Below are 20,204 nucleotides of genomic sequence, written 5' to 3' on the forward strand. Positions count from 1 at the left end.
TTTTGCTTTTTTAGAAACTTATATTTTCTTATGGCAGGAACTGTCTTCCATTCTGTATTTTGTATTGTGCCCAGCACAGTGAGGTATCAATCTTACTTGTGTTTTCTGGTATGACTGTAACACAAGTAATGAATAGTAATCCCCTTAATCTTTGAGCATCTTGTAAATCCATGTCATTTTCATGAGCTGAGATTTCAGAGGAGCTTCATGAACGCCTTCCTTCCCTTGTAATCAAAGAGTTTGGTTTATCTTATTCTAATACATGACACTTATACATTTAGAACTGAAATTCCTGAAAAGCTTTGGGAGTCAGAAGCCATCTTCACTAGTGGTTCCGTGGTGGCCTCAACACTGAAAATCACTGAACCCATTCAATAACACGTTACCAAAAATGTCTTCGTCCGAAGATGGTCAACACATTAATTTAATGTGCCTAACCAGAGAAAAATATTATGGTTTGATGTACTATTTCAGGATTGTGGCAATTTAATATTGCTTCAATCCAAGTGAAAATACCCTGTATGAAGACAACCTCTCTTCTTTCTCCTCTTTGCTGTTTGGTGTTTATACTGAATGGAACACTTCAAAAATTTGTGTTGTGGACTCAGAAAAAAAATATATAATAAATTAAAAAAGAAAGCAATTACAGAAAGGCAATCATGATGAGATACAAATGGTAATTCTGAGAATGTGTTTGGGCTTTGGGGGCAATTTTGTGTGTGTGGTGTTTTTTAAGGGAGTGGATTTAAGTTCCAGAAACTCTTTTATGCTGCTTATGAGAGTAACATTAGAATGGCAGAGGTCTCTGAAATGTTTATGAAATCTTATAGCAGCATGTAATGGAGAAACAGAGAAGAGGGACAAGGAGCAAACAATACAAAGAAGATCAGAACAATGCCAAACTATTACATTAGGATTCAAACGCCATTAAAATCCTGTCTGGCAGAGATGGGCCATATCTCATGAAAGATTCCCTCCAAGAGAAAGCATAAGAGACATCCTCATGCTGGTAGACCAAAATTGTATTATGTTTATTTCATGGTTCTTTACAGCACCTGTAATTTACTTCAGTGGTATAGATGCTGTTCAAAGAGATTTCCATGTGCACGGTAAAAGGGAACTCTTGAACTGAATATAGGGAATTTGGCAACCTTTACACTTCCAGCTCCTTATTGCCTGTTCTTTCCTTTTTGGTATATCTGGCATGAAGTGTTTTAGAGTTAGCTCAAGAAATGCTAAAACTCCTCCCACAAAGTTTACTTAATCAGCTGGAGACAAATAATGATCAGTACTCTGATTTTTCTTGTTGAATTTACATCTTAATTAATTATGTTTAAAATGTTGAATGTGAGCTTATATTTTGACAACAAATACCTTTGGCTGTTTTCTGACTTGAACTTAGTTTATTAGCATTTCAGGTTCTGTTTTGCTTTGATTTGGATTTTTTTATTTGTTTGGTTTTCACTATCACAGCATTAACTTTATAGGAAAGAGAAAAAAAAGCAAAGTCTTGCCAGTCACAGCATGCTGTCAAATCAGGATGCACATCATATCCAGTATAATTTACAAACCTAAGCTTCTACCTGTACTTTTTTCATGACAGTCTTCCCAGTTTGCTTTTTTTTTTTTTCTCCTAGTTCTTTCTTTCATTTTAACATAAATGTAGACAAGCTGAAATAGATACTAAGTAAGAAAGCAAGAACCAAAGAAGCCTCCATGAATTATTCATAAATTGTCTTATTTTCTGATGTATTTGATATTTTCTTTCTTCCCAGAGGATAAAAGATATTAGGAATGGGTATGTGTGCCAACGTTAAGGTACATCAAGCTTGGTATTGTTCAGTATTACAACAGAAAATCCTTCAGTCAGTGAGGGTGGAATGTGTGTACACAGATAAATGTGTTTTATATCACGGTGACCTAGAAAACTACGGGATCTTACTAGCTTCTTGAAACCAAACTTTTTTTCTTTCATTTTGTGATATGGTGACAAAAGAATGGGAGAACAGGGGCATATTTATTTTCTGTCTTCAGTTTAGTTTCTGTTTTCAGAACAAGCAACTAATACCCTTGGGGAGGCAGGAGGGCTTTACAGATGCTTTTTAAATTCAGAAATACATTTTAATTCACAAACACTTGCAAGGAGATTTTTTGTGAACTATGGAACAGTAAAGACCTATAATTTGTAATGCAAACAGTTAAAAATCATATCAGGAGATAAAGAGATATTTTGAAATATATTTAGTTTGTTCATGCCTTGGTGGTTAAATTTTCATTTTTTAGTTTTGTAGGAATTTGTATGCATAGATGTGTTTGGGTCCAAGGAAATCTGACAAATCATTTGAGTCATGAATGGGAAAACTTAAAGACAGAAATCATAGAAAAAGAATGAGCTCACTCAACACTAAAACTTCACATTCCAGAGGTGAAGCTGTGGAGGTTGTCTCTGATGGCATATCTGCAGGAGCTCTATAATGTAACCTTGATTTGAAATTGAATGTAAGAAGACATATTATTTTTATCATTTGATAGAATATCATATATTATGTTTTCAAAAAATTACTGTTTTAAAATCAAGTTAGAGATTACCTTGGGATGGGTTTGCTCAGGGTCTCTCTCAGATTTTGCTTGATGGAAATATCAGGCCTTCCATCCATGAAACACATTTTCTGAGGGCTGCATATCAGCAATGGGACTCTTTGCTGTACTGAAGATGATGTATTTCATTAGAAGAGATAACTGACAAGATACCAAGCTTATTTTGGCAGACAGTTTAACATTCAACTTGAACACTTGCAACTGCAAAAGGAGTTCACAGATTCCAATGGTGAAAAGGGGAATAAAAGGAAATCTCAGTGTATACTCCCCTTCAGTTATTATTGTTCCTTTTACTAAAATACGTTTAGACAGATAAACATAGGAACCAGCACCATTTTCATCTGACCAGAATGTAAAAAAATTAATTTCAATATATGGATGTGGTAATTCATGCATAAATTATACCTTTTCTAAATGCCCAGACTTTAGGCCAGAGTAACTGGGCTAAGAGCACTTTCTGATGAAGTGACTGTTAGTTATGGCTATGGTAGCTTCTTTTAAGCATGTCCTTACTGTTATTAAGAAAAATGGATCCCTGAACGTGCCGTACCAGTAAGCATCCAGACGCTGTATTTTTCTCAGATTTGGCTGCTTCGTGTAGCCTGCTCCCTGGATAATCAGATAGACATGCTTCAGCTGCTGGTTTCCAGTTGTTGCAATAATGTGCTAACATGCTGGTCCCCTGAAACAGCCTGCTTATTAACTGTGATGCCCAAAATGCCATCTGGAGTCTTATTCAGACATCTATAATTATTCTGTCTACTTGTGTTTGACTGTCTGCTTTGTTCCACTATGTGTGTTCTTTATTCCTTTTTCTTTTTCTTTTTTTTTTTTTTTTTTTAACTTAGCATAGAATTATTTCATCTTTTCATACAGTAGCACTAATACCTCTTCCATAAATTTATTTTACGTGGAGGTGAACATACAAACTTTCTAGAAGTAGATCAAGGAAGCAAACAGCAGAATCTCTGGCTCCAAGTTAGAGTTAAATCACATGATAGTCAGCTTGGCAGATAGCAGCAATCACAGAGGATTGAGTTCTCTGCTTCCTGTCTTTGTCCATTTACCTTTGTGTATAGTGGATATAAGATATTTCTGACTCACATGACAGTGAGTTGCAGTCTCAGTGCAAGTGGGAATGCCCATAAGAGATGCAAGTCAACAAGGACAAGGAAGAGGTTCCCAAAGCAAGCGAGTGGAAAGGGACCTGTAAATAGGCAAATTTGTTTGATCTGTTTGTATCATCGCTGTCCTTTCTGTTACGTGAAATCACTCTGGGTATCTTGCAAAAATCATGAAGAATTCATGAAATTATTTTATTTGGATATTGAATAGATTCTTTAGGGATGTGCTTTGGCTCTTGATTACATCAGTTGTAACCACATAAGAAAAATGTGAAACTGAAACAGGAAATAATAAGAAGAAGATAACTGGCATGGCAGTGAACGTGAAAGATATTTACATGTATGTATAATATGAGGTACACAGAAAAATTAGTGTATATGTCCCTAAGGTGTTCTTGACATGATTATATCTTACCAAAGTATCTCAATGTAGGACCTCATGGCAGAATTGTCAGCACATCAGCTGCTGGCTGCTGCTAACCTAGCAAGCATCCATAGTTTTCTCTGAGCATTGTTTAGCTCATCCTTTTCCTGTCCAGATGTATGTAATTTGAAAATAGCTCTTATTGTGGGATAGAAAGGGGATGAGAAAGAGTTAAAGGTTTGTGCATGATTACTGGCATGTGCCAGCCAAAGCCAGAGAAGTGTGTATAAAGGATGAGGGGGTTAATAAATGGGCTGGAGATTAATAAATAGTCAGTATTTAATTTCAGCTTCTTGTCCTCAGAGAATTGAATTTGCAATATCAATGCAGTGACTCGTGGACAGTATCCCCATCTAGGGGTAGATCTGAATATTTCAGTTGTCTAGAGCCTGGATAGAGGGGGAAGGGAGGCTTTGGGAAATACCCAGATCCAGTCTGAGATACAACTTGGAAATAGAAATAAGTACATGCAGACAGTGATGCATTTATTGGTAGGATGTGGTGGGGGAAAAAAAAGCTGCTGTTTAAAGGATGACTTTGAAAAATCAAGATGAATTCCAGACTTGTTAATATTGCAATGCTGTGGTGCTGTAGTGCAGTCAAAAGTAATGAGCAAGGGATGAGTCCTGCCTTGCCAGCGTCCAACACGCTCTGCAGAAACAAGGAAAACAAGCCGTTCGCAGCTTGGGCTGTCAGCAAGACAGGAGCAAGAAGGCAGAGCAGCGTGTTTGTAAAAAGCCTGCTGCTCCTCTGCAAAATGCAGGCAGCCAGCCACTGCTTTTTAAGTGTCTTTGCTAGGATTAATTTTAATTTTGGCTGTTATAGGGACCTCTGATGAGACGAGACGCAGAACCTGAGCCATCATTCAGACCAGATAACCTTTCCTCCTTTGGAGAAAGGATTGTACAGATGCAGGCTGAGGTCACGGGCAGGGTGATTTGGGAAAGCTTGCACTGGGGCCAAATAAATTGTGCCTGACGTGGAGAGAGGTTTTTTGCTCTTAGACCCTTGACTTTCATGACCTGCCTAATTCACATAATTTTTTGTTTTTGTTGATGATGGTGTTTTTTCTGTCCTTTTATATAAAAATGCTTTATGTGAAAATGCATCTTTGAATTTGAAAATATATAAATAATAAGGCAGTTAGGAGACAAGAAAATATTCTGTTGTTATTGAAGTGACCTTGTTGCATTGCTTTTCACTCCATCCTCTTTTTTTTTTTTCTTTTTTTTCTTTTTTCCTGAAATAAAATTATTTGAACAAGATAACCTCTTTGTATCTTTTTAGAAAACATGACTTGCTCATCCAGTTGCCCTTGCAGGGCTTGGGGAGAGTGAAAAGGAAAAATAACTGCATGTAAGGCTAGATTTAACGTCAGCCATTTCAGCTGACGAATTTAACAGAATTATGTGCAGTACTTTTTCCCCATCATCATTCTGATCAAGTGATCCCTAGTAGAAGAAATAACCAGATTAGGACTTCAACGTGACTATTTGCATAACTGAGCCTGTATGTGCAACTGGAATGAACAGCCTGGCATTGGCAAAGCTCCAGAGACCCTAAATCAAAAACCAGAGAGAGAAACAGACAGAGAGGGAGGGATGAATACTGTATTCAAACAGAAGTTATTGGGACAAATATTTGCACAGTTGTGTCACTGTGGGATGCTTATGGTAAAATAATCCTGTTCAGCTCTCCCAGTTTAATAACTTTGCACAAGTAGTGGTGCAGCAAACACTTGACTGATTTTTATTTTTTTTTAGGCTACTTTGAAATAATAAGCATATTTCCACATTAATGCTAAAAAAATAAATAAATAAAAAATAGACTGTCGCCTAGCAATACCAAAGCCCAAGCAAGGCTTCTTTCACCCAAAGTGTATTAGTAATAAAACTTCTGAGCTCTGTTTCTCTTTTTATGTGTGCATGTGCTGTGTGGCAACCCATTTATGCATTTTCTGCTGTGCTGGGGTTTACATCACTGTCGTATTAGTCTAAGCAGAATGGAGCAGATTGTTTATTTTGGTTTAGCTCTGCTTCAGGCTGTAACATCAGATGTAGCTCCTAGAGTGACAAATTCCAATTGCAGTGTCACAGATTAAACAAGGGTACAGAGGAGCCCTGCAAGCAGTTTTGGTTCTCGTGGGAGGGAAAGGATACTGTGCTTGCTGAAGTTAATATATATGACCCTCAACATGAACAAAATAAAATAAAGCTCTCCCATAACTTTTTTCCTGCTTAAAAATACATTGCCCAGAACCACTCATGCACATTGTTCTGTCGATTTGTATTTAGTTAGTTAGCTAGTGTTAGTCACCTTTTATAGGCTGGATGAGACAACTCTGCATTACATTTATGAAATACAGTAGTTTTTAGATTTGCTTTTTTTACTTGTTCTATTAAATACTAATATCTCATTCACGGAATCATAGTTTGGTTGAGATTGGAGGGGACCTCTGATGGTCATCTAGTCCAAGCTTCCCTGCTCAAGTGGGGCCACCTACAGCAGGTTGCCCAGGGCCACATCCAGGTGGTTTTTGAGGTTCTCCAAGGTGGGAGACTGCACAACCTCTCTGGGTAACCTCTGCCAGCACTCTGTTGCCCAGGCAGTAAAAAAAGGTTTCTCCTTATGTTCAGATGGAAGGTTCTGTGTTTCCTTTTGCACCCATTGCCTCTCATCCTGACACTGGTCACCACTGAAAAGAGCCTGGCTCCATCTCTACATCCTCCCTTCAGGTATTAATTGATAAGGTTCCCCCTGAGCCTTCTCTTCTCTAGGCTGAAAAGCCTCAGCTCTCAGTCTTTCCTCCTGGGAGAGGTGCTCTAGTCCATCATATGCCAGGCCCTTCACAGGACTCTTTCCAATATGGCCATGTCTCTCTTGTACTGGGGAGCCCAGAACTGAATGCACTCCAGGTTTGGCCTCGCCCATCCTGAATAAAAGGAAAGGATCATTTCCCTTGACCTGCTAGTGATACTCCTCCTAATGCAGCCCGAGATACCATTAGCTTTCATTGCAGCAAGGACATATTTCTGGCTCACCTAAATGTGAAGGTTTTGGCCTCCTTAAAAGTGTTACAGTAATTTTATTTTCTTTGCCTTATAATTGAGGTGACATTTTTGCTGCAGTTTTCTGATTGTTCTTTGTGACCTCTCTAGGCATCGTGACCCATTATCTGAGAAGCACTCACAAAAGAGTTTGCCACAAAATATTGATCTCCCACTGGTTTCACAGTTGACCAGTTTTACTGTCCTCAGTGTAGCCAGTTCTGATTAATGCAGAACTAAGCAAGATTAAAATGAGGCCTCATCCTTTGAGTACAGATAAGAATCTTGACAAGGTTGCTGAAACTCTTCACCTTTCAAGGTACACAACGAATGTATGCCATGAAATTCACTGCATGTGCAAGATGTTAAGGTCATGCAGTGGCATGTGTGGCTTTTAAAAAGCTGCAACATTTTTTTCCACCCTTTGAAAACATGTATTTAAACCATTATTTAGGCCAGCCCCAACATCCAACTATTAGTTAAATTGCAGGTCGTATTTCACCATATAACTTGTCAAACGTTGGATATTAAAAGCTCAAAAGTTTCTTGGTACTTGATTTAATGTAAAATAAATATGTGAATAGTGCTAAGAAGAAAACTGTTGACAATGTGCTTGTGTTTAGCATAAATGAATCTGTACCTATTTCCTTTGTATTCCTAGAAACTGGAGTCTATAAATGCAGAGTGCAGGATCAGATTAATAGGAGAAATGTTTCATGGGAGGGTCATCCTCTTTTGTTGAACTAGATTCAACAAAATTTGTCCTTACAGGAACCCATGGTGACCAAGTTGGTCTTAATTTGGCAACACCTGAGGGTAGAGTAAGAGAGATGTCAAAGGAAGAATCTTAAGGACAGAAAGAGAACAAAGTCGTAGGGAATTAATTTTGGAGGAAAAGGTAGTGCTGCAGAGAGTGCTCTGTTTATTTAAATGATGGAAGAACTGTCTGCTCAAGGCATTGTATCTGTCAACGCAAGATGCAGGAAAATATTTTTTAAAAGAAAATAGCCACAAGTACATGAAATAAACAACTAACTAGCCCTATTTTTAGATCTCTGTGGGATGCCTTTGTATGGTAGAATAGGTAGTTGCTGTACAGATACAGGAAAAGGAGTGAAGACTGAGAGTGCATCTGGGGGCATACAAACTAGATTCCTTGTGCTTTCTTTATATATATTTAATTGTAGAGGTCATGATTATGTATTTTCAGTCCTCCTCTCTAAGTAGTTGATGTTTGGAAAATCAGAACACTTCAGCAGAGGTCAGGGATTTTTTTATGCTGTTGTCAGCTGACATGTCAAGGTGCTTTTTTTTGAGCTGTTGTGTTCACAGAGTGCAGGACACAGATATTTCTGCACTTCTGTCACTTCATGTTTAACTTTAAAAGGAATATGTGAAGCAGAATTGGAAGATATGTAAGCAGCTGACATGTCATGTGCACTTGGAAATGTGTCCTGAATACTAACAGTGTTGCTTCTAATCCGATAAACTTCACCCCTTGTAACAAGGCTGTCTGTAGTGAGGCCAGCTCTCAAATAAAAGGTCTTTTGCGCAAGTACACTGAAACCCTGTGTAGGCACTATTTATAAAACCTGCACTGCTTCAGCACACAGATGATCACATGCAGCATGGTGATTTGAAGCAGTATCAGGCTGAAGATTTTCTGATGCCATAAGACAAGGAAATGTCATCATCTCACACTTAATAATGCAGACTAGGGTTCAAGGGCTGCTCTCTTTCATAACCGTTGTTTAGAAGAAGGCAAACCTGACAAATAACACGAGTGAACAGATCACCATGAGGCAAGATAATATAAGAGAGAATAGGAAACATAATTGATGCATCATATCATTGGGAGTGTGTGAACCGGTTTTCATAAGAATTGGCCTGAACCTTCTTTTGGGGATCAGTCATGCTCACAGTTTTTGGCAATTTCAGGAAGAGATATGAATTCTTCATATTCTTGCATTGCTGAGTATTCCTAGTTTTTGTAGCTGCAGCTGTCATTTCAAGGAGTCTATTTGTTTTGATTCCTTTTTCCCTTTTCCTTCCCAGTCTGCCAGGGGATTATGAAGTTGCCACAAAGGTGGGATGAGGCAGAGTCAGCTTTGCAGCTGACTTCACCTGTGCAGCTGAAGATGTAACTGCTTGACATAGTTCGTAGCATAAGCACCTTAAAAACAGCGCCATATTGCTCTTTCAGCTTTAACTTGGCTGATGAATTTTTGCTCTCTTGGAATCTGAACTCTAAATCAGGTCAGGCAGAGCATAGCAGTGAGATTCACTGGCCTTACCAGTTCCCAAAACTCCTGAGCAGCTCCTTCTTACACCTCCTATTTTTTCCAGTTAGATAAACTGTAATCCAAACCCTAGATCATATGCAGTAAGTGTCATGTGCTGACAGATCTGTCAAAAGGAAATAGAAGGTGGAGGAAAACTTACCTTAATAAGTGTCTGATAATATTTCTCAAGATTTGTAAATATATTTGTCTTAGTTTTTCTTAAAAATTACTGGGATACAGACCAGGTTTCTACTTGTAACCTGTCTTTTCTCTTGAGGACAGGTTAATTCCTTTTACACACAGAAAGAATATACCAGAAGAGTGAATATCAATAGCCTCAGTGGGAATGATCTATGTATGCTGGGAAAGCTGTAGATAAATATGAGAAGTCAAAACTATTAATTAGTGTTGACAATTATAGCTGTTATATCCGCACTGAGGAAGCTACAGAGCTTGCTTGCTGCATACTCTGAGCAAACGCTTGAATTGGGACAAGGAAAGGGTAAGGTCAGAAGCCCATATTTCCTTCCTTCCTTATTTGTTAGTCCACAATAGCTAGCTCAGTGTGAGCTGAGAAGTAAACTGCCTCATGAAAACAAAGAAAAGATGGCCAAAAATGAAGTATTAGTGAGGGTTCCCAAGATATATGTCCTTTCATGCACAGTCTTTTTCCAGGAAGTTCTGGGACATATATGAATATTTCATTAAATAGAAATTAGGTCTACCTGAAGAACAGAGAAAATGGCCGCCACATTTTTTTACTTCCAATATATCTTCTTTTCAGAAGGCATTCCATGTTAGCACCACAAACAGCTTCCACAGGATTTTCTGAGATGGTATTCTAAAACGATGTGAATGCTCTTTTTTCCATTACTACAGTACTCAGTACATTTAGGAGATAGATATATCTTACAGATGCTAGTATTTTATTGTCTTGACTGTACTCTGTGCATCATTTGGACATCAAGATCTAGAACTGAATCACAGAATCACAGAATGGTTTGGGTTGGAATGGACCTTAAACACCATCCAGTTCCAACCCTCTGCCATGGGCAGGGGCACCACCCACGAGACCAGGTTTCCCAAAGCCCCATCCAGCCTGTCCTTGAGCATTTCCAGGGATGAGTCATCCACAGCTTCTCTGGTCAAGCTATTCCTCACAGTGAAGAATTTCTTCCTAATATCTAATCTAAACCTACCCTCTTTCAGTTTAAAGCCATTACTCCTTGTCCTATCCCTACACTCCCTGACAAAGAGTCCCTCCCCAGTTTTCCTGTAGGCCCTTTTTATTCACTGGAAGACCTCTATAAAGTCTTTCCAGAGCCTTCTCTTCTCCAGGCTGAACAATCAGCCTGTCTTCATAGGAGAGGCACTCCAGCCCCTTGATCATCTTCCTCTGGACATGTTCTAATACTTCCATGTCCTATATGTGCTGGTAGCCTCAGATCTGAACACAGAGCTCCTAGTGGGGTCTCATGAGAGCAGAGCCAAGGGGGGACAATCACTTCCCTCAACCTGCTGGCCATGCTTTTAATACAAGTGGTTCTATGGAAATGAAAAGTCATTAATTTGGTGAATGTCAGTCTTTCTAAGTCTTACACAGATTATTAGATCAGATGGATGAATGGGGGAAGATTATTCCTTAGTATTCCTGTAATTCTTTGAAAAAAAACAGGCACTAAGAGGACCAGTCAGCCTCCAAATAAACAATACAAACCTAATGAAAACGTATGCTGAGATTAAACAGGAAAGAGACACATAAAATTATTTGGAGAATTGCCAAAATGTTTTTCAGTAAATCTTTATAATTTTCTGCAAACTGTTCCTGAATATTGGCCCAATTACAAATGGAGAAGGGATACTTCCTAAACTTTGTAATGACTTGTCTGTTTTTACTACTTAATTTCTTTGTATTTTTTTTCTTCCTCTCCTCTCCGCTCCTCCCTTCCTTTTCTCTCCCCTCCTCTATCATTAAAAAAATCACAGTATGAATATTCTTATGCTAGTGATGGTAAAAAATTAAAAAACAACATAAGAAGAACGACATAAGCCATTCTCACTGATAGTAAAATTTTCTGGTGGACGTTGCAAACTATTTTCTTCAGATTATTAAAGGAATTTAACTGTTTTCCACACTTACAATCTACCAAGTCAGAGTATGTACAATGAGATTTGCTAGCCCAAGGCTCATTCTTCTTCCCTTTGAATAGAGGTGCTGATGCAGAAGGTGTTCTCAGGTAACTGCACCTTGACACTTATGCAAAGGTATTTGCCTTGAGGAGGAAAGGGTAAAATTTTATCTGTAAAATATAATGATATCAAGGAGTTGAAAAAATTGCTTTCTATAAAGAAATCTCTCTATTAAAACAGTAACTTCAGGGTGTTTTTGTTTATAAGATAATAATCATATCTTTGTTTGAGACTGAAGACTCATTTATTGGGAAGCAGCCTCAAGTTATTGTTTGGATGAACATTTAAATTGAATATTCATATTTGAAAAGATAGATGAGAAAAAGCATAAAACATAATGTTAACGTGGTGAAAGATAATTCTCTAGGAGCAAATACACTTAATTTAGAGCTTGTATCTCCTGCTTTATGTTACATATTTCTTTTCTCTCTCACCTTCCCCCATTCTCTACCTTACCTTGTTTTAAAGTCTTCTTTTCTTCTATACATGTTAAGAAGGCACGGTCTCAAAGTTAGTGTACCATGGTTTATTTTCAAAGTTAACTGGGAAGGAATAACTGAAATTTTCACAGTGGAAACATGCTGTATACAACAGTCTTAGTCCCTCCTGGAGTCCAAGGGATCGAAACGGATTATGCATATGACAGCATCCCTTAAGATGATATCCAGTATTCTTTTCCTCCTGTGTCTTTACAGGGATTTCAACATTCACAAGAAGGCAAAAGGAGGTCATGATTCTGCTTTGCTTTGAATGTTAGGAAACTTTAATTCTATGTATTTACAGAAAACATAATTTTCACAGGCTGTCTCCAAAGTTTTGGTTTGGGGAATGGAGGTGTGAGCCTAAGAATAAGAAAACAGAGTAATTCAGTAAGCTCTGGTATTAAAAGCAGAGTCCCAGAATAAGCTTCTGCCAAAATCTGTACTATTAAACTCTCCACATGCAAATTGCTGCTGCCTATTGGAGACAGTACATGCTAACTCCTGAACTAAGCTCAGGAACTGTTTGGGACATCGCTATTTTGCAAGCCTAAAGCCATGCCAGGGCCCCCTCCAACAATTTAACATCACAGAAGATTGCATTCCAGTGGCATAAGAACATTTGCTGACACTGTTTATTTAACTAGTATAGATGTAGTGAGTAAGACTAAATAAGGTTTAAATCACTGGAAGAAATTGATGGGATCCTCAGAAACCAGGCAGGGAAATAAGAGGCCAGTGGGGCACAGAGTTATTCTGAGCATTTCATTTATTCGTCTTTAATTTGTGGAGGATTGTGCGGTGCTGCTTGTGTAGGTGGAGTTAGCCCTTCCTTCCTCCTCTTATTGTGATATCCCTTCATTCTCCCAACCTCATGAGTTACTCTGTGTTTCCTTGTTTGTTTTAATTTTATTTTTTTTCTGAAAACCAAACCAGACTAATTTCTGGCCATATGTGTCTAGTCTGTCAAAGCTGAATGTCTGTGTTCACAAAGTCAAGGGCCTGTGAAAGGGAGGCTCTTTGAGCAAAAGGGAGCGTGTGGATTGCCTGCAATGTACAGTTTTGCCTTTCCTGTAATCCTGCTGAAAACTGGGGAGGGTGAACAAAGCATCTGCCTCTCTTTGTTAGCAAAAGGTAAAGCTACAAATTATATAGGTTGTAGAAGGTGGAAAAGATGCAAAAGAGAGTATGGAGGAATCAGTTCACAGTACGTTGGTGCTCTGCAGGCTGCAGACTTTGTGAGCTAACATGTAAAGATGCTTCTCTGCCATTTCCACTGTGTTCCTACTGATGATTTTGGTCTTATTTCTGGTGTTCTACTAAGTGCAGTTACAGTATGTGTTAAAAAACACGGTGAGCCTGATGCCAGGGCAGTCCTTGAACTTCCAAGGGCTTGTTGGGAGGAGCAGAGCAAATGCCCAAGGGCTCCTGAGCTCTGCAGAACCATGCAAAGCCCTCCATGCTCTGTGGAAAACAAAGACATTGCACACTTATAGTGTACTGGTCCTGGGGGTTGTTCTCATAGTCCCACTGTCAACGGGCCTCAGGGTTTGGGCTAGGGCAGTATGAGCTGCCTCCATTGGTCGCATTTGTCATCTTTGGCTTCCTTTACTGAAGTCTTTTCCTTCTCTCCTCAGCAGTGCATTAATAAGGTTTTAAAAGTACAATGAAGGAAAATAAGCAGGTTCTACTGATCTCCTTTCAAAGCATGACTGATTTATCAGTTATTTGCTGTGCACAGAGCCCTATAGACAACTAGGCTGACAGATTACAGGAAAAGTTTCTTCTGCAGCCTAATCAGTGTCTGTTCTTTGTCTCAACATGGAGTTCAGACAGGGGGTGTCTGAGCAAGCGGGCACAGCTCTGTTTAATGCAGGGCACTAATATAAGTATGCCAGTACATGTAACAGTTCCCTTGCCTGTGTCATCGGGTGGCAGATGCTGTTCCCAGGCACAGTGGTGGCAGATTTTACAGGCAATAATGCGTGTCACTTCTATAGTATGAGAAGAAATTTAAGAGTTAACAGAAACACTGCTGAAAGGAGCACTTGCCTTCATGTGTGCTAATTGTTAGTGTGCCTGTCCTCCCATGTTCTGGTTTATTACTCTCAGATTGTCCCTGGGTTCTGGCTGTTTGGCATTGCTTTCCAACAGAAATAAGAAACATGAAATCACATTTTAGAAGAAAATTACACAAGAAAGGAGAAAGTAGGTCAGATTTCACTTGCCAATGCCCCTTTAAGTTAACAGCTGTGGGTCAGAATACATTTTTATACAGAAGCACAGCCAGAAAATCTAAGCTCGTGCAGTGATGTCTCATGCTGTTTGTAACCTTCACTTTACGACCTTTGATGTGTTGTGTGGCAAGCGATCAAAGACACAAAAACAGAATATTTTTGTTGTTTTAATGGATTTAATATGTTAGCTTTCTGAGAGTACTGTATTTATATATTCTGTTTTGTTTAATTGACACAGTCTGTGTAAAGATTTATTTTTCATGAACCATGAGGGGAAAAACAGGGATGTATATTTCTGCGTTCCTAAAAGTCTGTGAAAAATGGGTTCTTCTCTGTGGTATTCTTTATCATTGATTCCTTTCTCTTGTGAGGTCATGATACCCATTTCAAATACCTAGCCCTTGTCTAAGTAGTTAGGAGTCTTCATTGTTACTTACAGGTTGCTCTCTGCAGTTGCAGAGGTTAGTCTGTATATAGCATATACACTGTGGTCAGTCTATGATAGCATATTTCTCATTAAAAGGCAGAATTGGTTGCTGTTCTTCCCTGAAAACTGCCTGCATTCTAAAACAGAAATCACTGTGGTAATTTTCTATATTTATTTATATTTTGTATAAATTGTAGTATGTTTCTAATAGAATTTAATGTTCTACTCTAATTGGAAATACTTGGAAGTATTTTTCGCAGTAAGAAAACCATGCATGTAAAGCATGATAAACAGGAAGCAATTCCTTCAATAGTCTTAAATAGGACAGTGGACTCTATGCAATAGAAAGGAAAACCAGATGTGGCACCAGCTTTGTATGAATTAGAAGACTTTACTCTTCCTACACATGTGATGGATGAATGAAGTGGCTTCTTTAGGCATTGTAATTTTGGTCTGTTACAAGGGTAGAGACAAAAACTGATGGAGTGCTACTCAAGGATAGTATTTCTTTTTAATTACTTCGATTGTTTATGAAGTATGAGAGTGCCTGTAGTGTCTACGTAGTCTAAGTTTGCATTTCCCATAATTTCGCTTTTTACACATTTTATTCAGCGATTCATCTTTTCTTGAATGGTGCTTATCGATCTGACCTGTAAGTTAACAAAGATTCATTTTGGAATAGCAAAGAGATCCATTTATAAATGAAAATGATTTCATGGTACTTATATAGAAAGCTTTTTGAAGTACAGGAAAATTGCCAACATGAAAAAATGTATTAGAAATGCACAAGTGTGTTATGATAAATATAGCACTCAAAGGTGGGGTTAAAGGCTGTGATATAGCTGTGTGCATTCAGATTTATTTGCTGCACAGAAATGAATCCCAAATGGCTATTTTTGCTTCACTGACTGTAATCCCAACAAGGCAGTCTTATAGACATCTGCTAAGGTTTTTGATTATTATTTGGTTAAGATTTTCAGATTGAGGTGAGAAAAATCCAACTGTCACCTAGAAATGACCTCAAGGGGGTTTCACAGATTTGTCCGACATGTTTTTCACAGATTTATACAGGCTTAGCTATAGTTCTCACTCCAAAGTGCTTCAGACTGCGGCTACTCACATTTTCTGAAAAATAATGGAGTGATGTACGTGGTACACTGTTTAACCATTAGTCATTCAAGCTTTTTTTCAAAATTGGAAGGGTAAAGACCAAGAGGGGGACAAATGCCTACCAAGTTGTTCTTAGGTAGGCACTGAAAGATACGTCAGTTAATTCACTGTCATATAATGCAAATAATTCCTGATACTAAGTAGCCCCTAATGTTCATAGCCACTGGACTCATTCCCAGTATATTAATAGCAGTCATGAGATTTTGGGAAATACTGTAACAATTCATTTCCCAGTGGGATTCTTATCTAAACAAGATCAAGTCTTCATATTTTATTTAGCCAGTGCACTGTTGTAGTGTATCTGAGAATTATCTGTGCTTTTTCTGTTTCTCAGTTAGGAGAAAGAGGAAAGAGCGTGCAGACCAGACAGCGTTTCCATCCGTCCTGTTGTTGTGCCATAGTTATCCGACAGTAATAACATGAAGCAGAAACATTTAGGTTCTCCTTTCTTTTTCATTTAAGTAAATTCATGCTGATAAAATTCTAATGAAAAGGAATCAGAGCATAGGAGCAAGTGACTTATTATGGAAATTTTCTGTGATGCATTGTGATGGTGGATTTTCAATTTTTAAAAGTGGTTACATTCCTAATTGGCGAACAAAAAAGACCAATTTATCCCTTGCTGTGAGAAACATTTTTCTTATATATTATTCTCATGAAGCCTCTAATTCAGCCAAACACATTATGTAAATGGAACCTATGAAATACCTTTTAAAATATACATCAGATTTACATTGCTAGGCTGTTATGTTAGATTGAGCAAGGGCCCTTGTTACACTATCTAGCAAATTTTTTTACTTTCATAATATTCCTTTCTAAAATACATTGTGTTTGGTTCAAGTAAGGCTTCTATTAATAACTCTTGGGGTTATCCTAAATAAGTATTTACTAGCTCTGCCCCAGCGTTATGAATATAATCTCTACATTTTGGTCTTTACTGATCTCAGGAACAAAAGTTTATATCTCTTTTAAGGGTGCTTTCTTTTGAAACAAAATCTGCAAATGCTGCAATGTAGTGACTGTTCTAATGCCAAATTAATTTGGATAAATCTGCATTGCATACAGATTACATTTCTGAAAGCCTTATGACACAGATACCATGAGCTGCAAAATTAACAGACTTAGTTGTGATAGCTAAGGTTGTGTTTCATGATACAGGCAGAATTCAGATTTATATGTAGTTTATATGCATTGCTTGCAAGTCTGATAATGTTCAGATATAGTACAATTTAACATTAATGTTTTTCCTAAAGACACAGTTTAAATGTGTACCTGTATGGCCATGCTCCTTGTGGAGAATATGGTTTGATTTCAAAGAATTGTAATACATTAAGAAGCAAAATTGATATCACAAAATAATTTATGTTAGTAACTAATAGTGGTAGCTCATTTGCATAATGGAGTGCTATTAGTCTTGGTTTCCTACAAGTTTAGGTGGAAGTTTTAGTAACACCATTTTCATTTTTGGCCTGTTTTTCAACAATACTCAACCACTGAATTGCTCCTCACACAAAAATTATATTTTGTCTTCAAAATGAAGGTCAGAGAAGTACAACTTTAGATACAAGGAGCTTCCAGTGAAGCTAAAAAGATAGATAGCACAGCAATAAAAATGAGCAATTAACCCTAAAGGAGAGAGATCCTTTAAAGCTATAAGCAAGTTTGATTGTTTTTGGAAGAAATCTTTGAGTTGTTTTTCTTAAGATTACATTGACTGATGAGCCATGGGGACTTCTGCACAGTAAGGACAAAATAACTGCTCCTCCAGGTTTTTCTTTAATGATTTTGGGACCATTTAGAGCTAAAATGATACAGATCAACTTCTCATTTTGCCTTACAGCTGTCTTTAAAATTATTATTTGTTACATTCAGAACAGCAAGTGGGCAACTAATAAGGATTAGTAATGGGGAGGTTTTATTTAATTCAGTTTTTAAGCTTCTTTATTCAACAAAATCCTTAAAACATAGAGATTATATTTTTAGAGATACCAACACACACTGCCATGAATTCTATACTATGTGCAACTCTAAAGCATATTTTCATGGAAGATTAAATGTGTATATACAGTATCTGAAATTATTATTGATTACATTTTGTGCTTGTATTCCCACATTGAGGGCTTGGTGATTTAGTGTTTCAGTGGTTTTCCAAAGCATCGGCTAGCAGGATTTACAGAAGCTGTAACAGTATTGCTAACTCTAATGATTTTATCACAAGTTCTGCTGAATTTGATGTATTTTAATACCTGTCTCACAGAGTATGGTGAATATGTGAGAATTCTGGATTTTATATTTCTATATAATTCTCTTTCCTCCTAGTTGCTGGAAATAAAAAAAAAAAAAAAAAAAAAAAGACATTTAGATGTAGAGCTTAGTGATATGGTTTAGGGGAAGACTTGTTAGTGTCAGAGGTTAGAGTAGATGATCTTCCAAACCTAGATGATTCTGAGATTTAAGCCATTTTTACCCATGTTTGCCCACAGGAGGAAAAAAAAAAAAGTATATTATTTCAGCATTTGGATGAGAATCTCACCACTCTTTTCAGCTTAATGCATCTCTCTTTCTATTTTTCCATCTTTGATGCTTGAGATTGGTAGTACTCCTCAACTCCTCAAGGAAGGGGTAGGCAAGTGGTATAGTGCAGCGCAGAGCACATGACTTTATCAAAGAGGTTATAGTCATTACTTTCACAGAATCATAGAATCACAGAATGGTTTGGGTTGGAAGGGACCTTGAAGACTATCAACATGTAGTTCCAAACCCCCTGCCATGGGCAGGGACACCACCCACCAGATCAGGTTCCCCAAAGCCTCATCTAGCCTGGCCTTCCACCTTTGGAATTGACAGGTAAAGTTTGTGTACCCACGGTTAGCTGAAGTTAACATATAGAAAACCATAGGCTTATCACTATTTTCTGCATGTAATATTTACTATATTGTTCACTATACATGAATACTCATTCGGAGAAGGATTTTGTAAGCTGCTGCCCCTCCTTGTTGAGGCCACTGCTGGGGGGTTTCAAGCTCAGGAGTAAAACTGTTTTTCCTCGGTTGTCCCAAGTGTTCTTTTTCTGCATTTCTGCAAGCAGCATCCTGTCAAGCTTGGGATACCCATATTTAGTTGTTTCCGTGTAAGCATCTGCATGTGTGGTGGGTGTTTGCTCGCATTATCATCAGTGGATTTTTCATCAGACAACAGAGTCAAGTGGGTGATTCAGTTCAGCCCAAAGCAGATAGCTGGTGGCTGATCAGCTCCAGGCTCCACTGAGTGCATTTACTATAGTGGGAATTTCTCACTTAGCATGCAGATAGATACTTATATATAGCACTGAAGTTTAGACATCTTGTTCCCAATTGAATCCCATACCTCTCTCCAGAAGCTGAATTATTTTGCTCAATTTCAGTAAGGAAGTGCTCTCTCTGTGCAGTTCCAGTGGCTGATTTGAGAGGCTGAAGGCACAGGGTGGTCTTCACAAAATCCAGTTTACCTTTGGCTGGTCACATTTCTATCTAATCCCACCTAGCTTCTATTTGATGTTTTACCATATATGATCTTACCTCACCTCATACAAAGGATTTCTGTTCCTAATGTATTTTCCACTGGTTTAGGTTCCAGTTTTCAGTACAGTAAACAGTGCCAGTTTCAAGTTTCAGTAAAAACTTGTTTCCTGTACCTTACAACTGTTTCATGTTAGAAGCCGTCTCTGTTTAAAAGTGCTGCAGTATGCCAGGTGAAATTATGGCTTTATGTAGACACTAGTCTTGTCTACTACTAAGGAAAAATTATTACAAAATTCAAAGTTTGATATGAGGATTTTTGTGGAGTTTGGTCCACAGTATACATGGTAAAGTACTCATTAATTTTCACTGTTTTGTTTTTAACAGGAGTCCTGTGCTTGTGTTCCAGTGCATGCATCGCCATGTCATTTGCCTAGACTGTTTCCATTTGTACTGTGTGACTATGCTGAATGACCGTCAATTCATCCATGACCTGGAGCTTGGCTACTCCCTCCCTTGTGTAGGTATGTCTTAGTGGGTTTTCTTTTCAAAAAAAAAATCATATATATATATATATATATATATATATATACATATATATATATGATTTTGATCTTCTTTTTTTAATTGCCAATTAATTTCAGTATACCTATGGAGTTACACTTTCCAAAGGAATTGTTTTGTTTCATGGAGGAAATATTTGAATATTGAAGTGGTTCTTGCTGAGCA

General features: G+C 37.8%; 1 protein-coding gene across 2 annotated transcripts in view; it reads left to right on the top strand.

The window, feature by feature from the left end:
- The window catches only part of PRKN (parkin RBR E3 ubiquitin protein ligase), a 759,823-nt gene that overhangs the window by 451,722 nt on the left and 287,897 nt on the right, over positions 1 to 20,204 (top strand). For both annotated transcript variants that reach the window (XM_068676962.1, XM_068676963.1), the window contains exon 7: positions 19,863 to 19,999. In XM_068676962.1, coding sequence (XP_068533063.1) covers positions 19,863 to 19,999 — 137 coding nt within the window. The remainder of the gene's footprint in view (positions 1 to 19,862; positions 20,000 to 20,204) is intronic.

This window comes from Anas acuta, chromosome 3, assembly GCF_963932015.1.
Source record: "Anas acuta chromosome 3, bAnaAcu1.1, whole genome shotgun sequence".
Taxonomy (NCBI): Eukaryota; Metazoa; Chordata; class Aves; order Anseriformes; family Anatidae; genus Anas; species Anas acuta.